The sequence below is a fragment of the Salvelinus sp. IW2-2015 genome, unplaced genomic scaffold (genome assembly GCF_002910315.2).
Source record: "Salvelinus sp. IW2-2015 unplaced genomic scaffold, ASM291031v2 Un_scaffold1798, whole genome shotgun sequence".
Classification (NCBI taxonomy): domain Eukaryota; kingdom Metazoa; phylum Chordata; class Actinopteri; order Salmoniformes; family Salmonidae; genus Salvelinus; species Salvelinus sp. IW2-2015.
This window is the reverse complement of record NW_019943171.1, coordinates 160,242-166,010: the sequence shown is the minus strand read 5'-3', so window position 1 is coordinate 166,010 and position 5,769 is coordinate 160,242. Positions and strand designations below refer to the sequence as shown.

General features: G+C 43.3%; 1 protein-coding gene across 1 annotated transcript in view; it reads right to left on the bottom strand.

Moving 5' to 3' along the window:
- Nucleotides 1–3,545: 3,545 nt before the first annotated feature.
- LOC112072006 (lysyl oxidase homolog 4-like) overlaps nt 3,546–5,769 on the bottom strand; it is a 27,276-nt gene continuing 25,052 nt past the window's right edge. The window contains exons 8-9 of the mRNA XM_070439601.1: nt 3,977–4,131; nt 3,546–3,734 (exon numbers count right to left, since the gene is read on the bottom strand). Of these exons, the coding sequence (XP_070295702.1) occupies nt 3,546–3,734; nt 3,977–4,131 (344 nt within the window). The remainder of the gene's footprint in view (nt 3,735–3,976; nt 4,132–5,769) is intronic.

Sequence of the window (5,769 nt, the reverse complement as noted above, 5' to 3'; positions counted from 1 at the left end):
AAAAAGTTCAACACGACTCGCACTTCTGGTCCTGAATCTTGGACCCCTACTCACCAGGTCCAGGATTCATTTCAGTCAGGGTTAGTTTGCTTTAGAGCATGGATCAGGGTACCTAACGCTCCAGGAACCAGGTCATACAGGGGATATGTGAAAGTACCTTAACTCCTACACCCACAAGCAGTGGTGGAAAAAGCACCCAATTGTCATACTTGAGTAAAAGTAAAGATACCTTAACAGAAAATTACTCAAATAAAAAGTGAAAGTACCCAGTAAAATAGTACTTGAGTAAAAGTCAAAGAGTATTTGGTTTTAAATATACTTAAGTATCAAAAGTAAATGTAATTGCTAAAATATTCTTAAGTGTCAAACAAACAAAGCATTTGTGTTTAGTGAGTGCCCCAGATCATAGGCAGTAGKGATGACCAGGGMTGTTCTCTTGATAAGTGCGTAAATTGGACCATTTTCCTGTTCTGCTAAGCATTCAAAATGTAACAAGTACTTTTGAGTGTCAGGGAAAAGGTATGGAGTAAAAATTACATTATCTTATTTAGGAATGTAGTGAAAAGTAAAAGTTGTCAAAAAGATAAATATTAAAGTACAGATACCCCAAAAAAGTAGTATTTGAAAGTATTTTGACTTAAGTACAGTGATATAGTACTGCAGCTCATGACAAGTATGGCAACAGAGAACTTCTACTACTACAAACTAAGCATATGGCAATGCATTATAAAACTACAACAAACCCTTCATGCAGTGAAACAGAACAACAAATACATGGCCTTCTAGAACTACAAAGCCCCTGACTCCCACGCAGAACCTRTGACACGTGTCTGAAGTCAGCCTTTTTCATGTTTATAAAGACGACAACTACAACACCCCTTACTATAACACCCCTTACCTGTGACACGCATGCCAGGTCCAAGACTCCCTGGTAGCGCTAGGTCTGAAGTCGGCCCGTCCCGTGTTCATGATCCTGGAGGAGAATCGTAGCAGGCGGCGGTGTCCATAGGGCCAGTTCATTCTGGCAGCGGAAGACGACAGACAGTTCTCCTCGTTGGCACAGGTCAGCAGGTGTAGGGGTCGGTCCTCCAGGTAGGCTGTCTCCTGAACCAGTTGGGCATCTAGTACCAGGTCAGGGGCAGCTAGAGGGCAGGGAAGAGGGGTGAGAGGTTAGGGTTAACTTAAACATGTATCGGAGTGACAGGTTAACCAGGTATTACATGAAACAATGGGGCAAGGGCCACTACGGAGAGGGACGGGGTAGGTTAGAGGTTCACCAGTTGCAATGCAGGTGGTTCTGGCTGGGGTTTTAGGCTTGGTATCTGTAAAGCACTTTGTGACAACCGCTGATGTTAAAAGAGCTTTATAAAATACATTTGATTCATTGATTGAACCAGAGATCAATCAGAGTTCACGTTCAGAAAGCAAAAAAGGAGAATAGTTTTCAGGTACTTCAGTTTCAAACCGTTTTCTCCCATTTCGTGATCTTTTACAGAAGCCTAGGAAGGATCTCTTAAGATTACACAGGTATAGAGATCTAGCCAGGTGGAACAGGTATAGAGATCTAGCCAGGTGGAACAGGTATAGAGATCTAGCCAGGTGGAACAGGTGTAGAGATCTAGCCAGGTGGAACAGGTGTAGAGTAGCTAGCCAGGTGGAACAGGTGTAGAGATCTAGCCTAGCGATCCTAGGTGCGAACAGTTAGTTAGAGAGTCTAGCCAGGTGGAACAGGTGTAGAGATCTAGCGCCCAGGTGTAACAGTTATAGAATCTAGCCAGGTGGAAACAGGTGTAGAGATCTAAGGCCAGTGGGACAGAGTGTGCTGTGATGACTCACTCTCTGAACAGGTGACCCCTGCAGCCTAGTCCCGCCACCCGGGACAGTGGATGTGGTTGTTACGGCGACACTGTTGGATTGACAGCTCAGTTCCGACACATGGGTCCACTCAACACCAACTCTGCTGCGTTAGGATCCCCAGCCCAATACCACGTCTCCTAGAGAGGAGAGAGAGAGAGAGAAGAGAGAGAGAGAGAAGAGAAGAGAGAGAGAGAGAGAGAGAGAGAGAGAGAGAGGAGAGAGAGAAGAGAGAGAGAGAGAAGAGAGAGAGGAGAGAGAGAGAGAGAGAGAGAGGGGAGAGAGAGGGTGAGAGAGAGAGAGGAGAAGAGAGAGAGAGAGAGAATGGTGTGACTACTGTACATGAAGCACCTCGGTGGTTAGTGTATATGGCCAATATACCAGGGCTAAGTATTCAGGCACTACGCTTTGGCATCATGCGTAATAAAGCCCTTAGCTGTGGTATATTTAAGCCATAAGCCGAGGAGTGTGATATGGCCATTATACCACGGCTAAGGCTGTTCTTAGGCACTACGCAATGTGAAATGCCCGGACAGCCCTTAGCCGTGGTATATTGTGCCATTATCAAAAACCCCCAAGGAGCCTTAGTGCTATTATAAACTGTTACCAGCGTAATTAGAGCAGTAAAACTAAATGTTTTGTCATACCGTGATATACGGTACTTAACATGCTTTCAGCCAATCAGAATCAGGCTCCACCACCAGTTTATAATGGAAATATACACATCCTCGAGAGCCTATTGCTTAATTGTGCCTCATGGAAAGTGTTACTGAGTATATTCAGCTGTTCATCATTGAGGACTCAGGAGACTCAGTGCAGTGACTGTGAGTTGTGGAATCAGGAGTGTAGGGCAATCTGAATGGCACCTACCCACAAAGGGCTCTGGCCACAAGTAGTGCACTATACACGAGACATACGGAGCTTTCATCAGATGGTTACCAGAGAAATAGGGTTTGATCATCAGGGTTTAACAGACAATATGCACATCTACGGTGATATCCCTATACAAGAATATGTTCATAGTGTGTTTCTATACAGAGAATAGGTTTCATAGCCTGTGTTTCTATACAGAGAATAGGGTTCATAGGTGTGTCTATACAGAGAATTAGGGTTCATAGCTGTGTTTCTATACAGAGAATAGGTTCATAGGTGTTTCTATACAGAAATAGGGTTTTCATAGCTGTGTTTTCTATACAGAGAATAGGGTCTAGTGGTGTTTCTTATCACAGAATGAGTTTCATAGCTGTGTTCTATACAGAGAATAGGGTTTCATAGGTGGTTTCTATACAGAGAATAGGGTTTCATAGTGTGTTTTCTATACAGAGAATAGGGTTTCATAGCTGTGTTTTCTATACAGAGAATAGGTTTCATAGGGTGTTCTATACAGAGAAATAGGGTTTCATAGCTGTGTTTCTATACAGAGAATAGGGTTTCATAGCTGTGTTCTATACAGAGAATAGGTTTCATAGCTGTGTTTCTAACAGAGAATAGGGTTCATAGCTGTGTTTCTATACAGAGAATAGGGTTCATAGCCTGTGTTTCTATACAGAAGAATAAGGTTTCATAGCTGTGTTCTATACAGAGAATAGGGTTTCATAGCTGTGTTTCTATACAGAAGAATCAGGTTTCATAGCTGTGTTTCTATACAGAGATAGGGTTTCATAGCTGTGTTTCTATACAGAGAATAGGGTTCATAGTGTGTTTCCGTACCTGGCTGTGCCCGAGATTGCGAACCCCAGACCCAGCTGTCGACAGACCACCATGGCTTCGTTGATCCCCCAGTTCTCACTGCAGACTGACCCCCATCTCTTACGACCCCCTACATCCATCAGTACCTCCACACGGCCCTCACCTGGCTCCCTGCCTCCCGCCAACCGCACCTGGGGTAGGAGGAGGAAGGAGGGTAGGAGGAGGAGGTGTTAGCAGAGGAAGGAGGGTAGAAGGGTAGGAGGAGGAGGAAGAGGAGAGGTAGGAGGAGGAAGAGGAGAGGAAGAAGAGGAAGAGGAGGAAAATAAATGTCATTTCAATTATGTATTTTCTAAACCTGTAAGTTTGCCAAGTCAAATGTTTAGAGTTATGTATCTAATGAGTATATAATAATGGGATTTGTGTATGTTCTCACCGTGCTGTCCAGGCCAAGCTTGGGGACGTTGCAGCGTACTGAGGCGTCCTGGGTGTGTTTGAACGTCCATAGAGGGGCATCCTGGAAGTTACATTCTAGGATAGACTTCTCTGTCCCCAAACACTGGACACTGTTAATATGGATCGGACCAGTACCTAGAGAGAGAGAGAGCAAAGGAGAGAGAGAGAGAGCAAAAGAGAGAGAGAGCAAAAGAGAGAGAGAGAGAGCAAAAGAGAGAGAGAGAGAGCAAAAGAGAGAGAGAGCGAGAACGAGAGAGTTGGTGATTGCAGGCCTATATTGGTCTCCTATGTTGGTTATCTATAATGATAGAATGTAGGCCTCCATCCATATTGGTCACAAGGACTGGGTACACATCCACCCACACTAAATAGGCTAAACAAAACCCACTTCCTGACCCAAACCTCTCTATCGGTGAGTAGAATACCACATAAAATAACATTGAGTAGGTAGATCAGAACAACCACAGTTTAACTTATCAGGACCAACACAGCCCAACACGAGGGGCACACACACACACACACACACACACAGAACTGTGTACGTATACCACCTCAGAGTAAATTACATATAGTAGTAGAAATGATAACATAGTATTGGTCAGAATTGAAAATAGACGATGATGATGATGATGGTGATGACGAGAGTTGGCAGCGTATGTGTTTAGACGTTGGTTTCAGTTTTCAACCTAGTTTCCCTTTCATTGATGTCACTACCAATGATCAAAGTGCTGTAAACTGTCAGCAAAAGGAAAATTCACTCCCACTAAATGTTCTCCTACTTTGTCCAGTTCTTGCTGTATCACGTTTGTGTGTGTGTGTGTGTGTGTGTGTGTGTCCATACTTTACATTCTCTCCTTTCAAGGTCTCATTTTCAAAGGAGAAATGTTTTTGGGGAATCTTTAGATTAGTCTTCTTTCCCAGTGAGGTACAGCAGATGTAGCCTGTGAACCCTATCATATCTCGTATCCAATCAGAGCTCTGCGTGTGCGTGACCTCACACACTGTAAAAAGTCATTAGTTCTGCTAACATGGAGGTAAAGCATCACTGTGATGCTAACAACTCTACCTTAGTTACTGTTAGAGGTAATGAGGACTGTTTCTCGACAATGACTGTGTAACATCTCTACCTTAGTTACTGTTAGAGGATGAGAACTGTTCTCAAACAATGACTGGTTACATCCTACCTCTAGTTACTGTTAGAGGAATGAGAACTGTTCTCAACAATGACTGGTTACATCTCTACCTCTAGTTTACTGTTAGAGGAATGAGAACTGTTCTCAACAATGACTGGTTACATTCTCTCCTTAGTTACTGTTAGGAAATGAGAACTTGTTCTCACAATGACTGGTTACATCTCTACCTCTAGTTACTGTTAGAGGAATGAGAACTGTTCTCAACAATGACTGGTTACTATCTCTACCTCTAGTTACTGTTAGAGGAATGAGAACTGTTCTCAACAATGACTGGTTACATCTCTACCTCTAGTTACTGTTAGAGGAATGAGAACTGTTCTCCACAATGACTGGTTACATCTCTACCTCTAGTTACTGTTAGAGGAATGAGAACGTGTTCTCAACATGACTGGTTTACATCTCTACCTCTAGTTACGTTAGAGGAATGAAAACTGTTCTCAACATGACTGGTTACATCTCTACCTCTAGTTACTGTTAGAGGAATGAGAACTGTTTTCTCAACAATTGACTGGGTACACTCTAAAACTCTGTTACCGTTGTAGAGGGAAGAGAAGCTGTTCTCAAACAATGACTGGTTAAT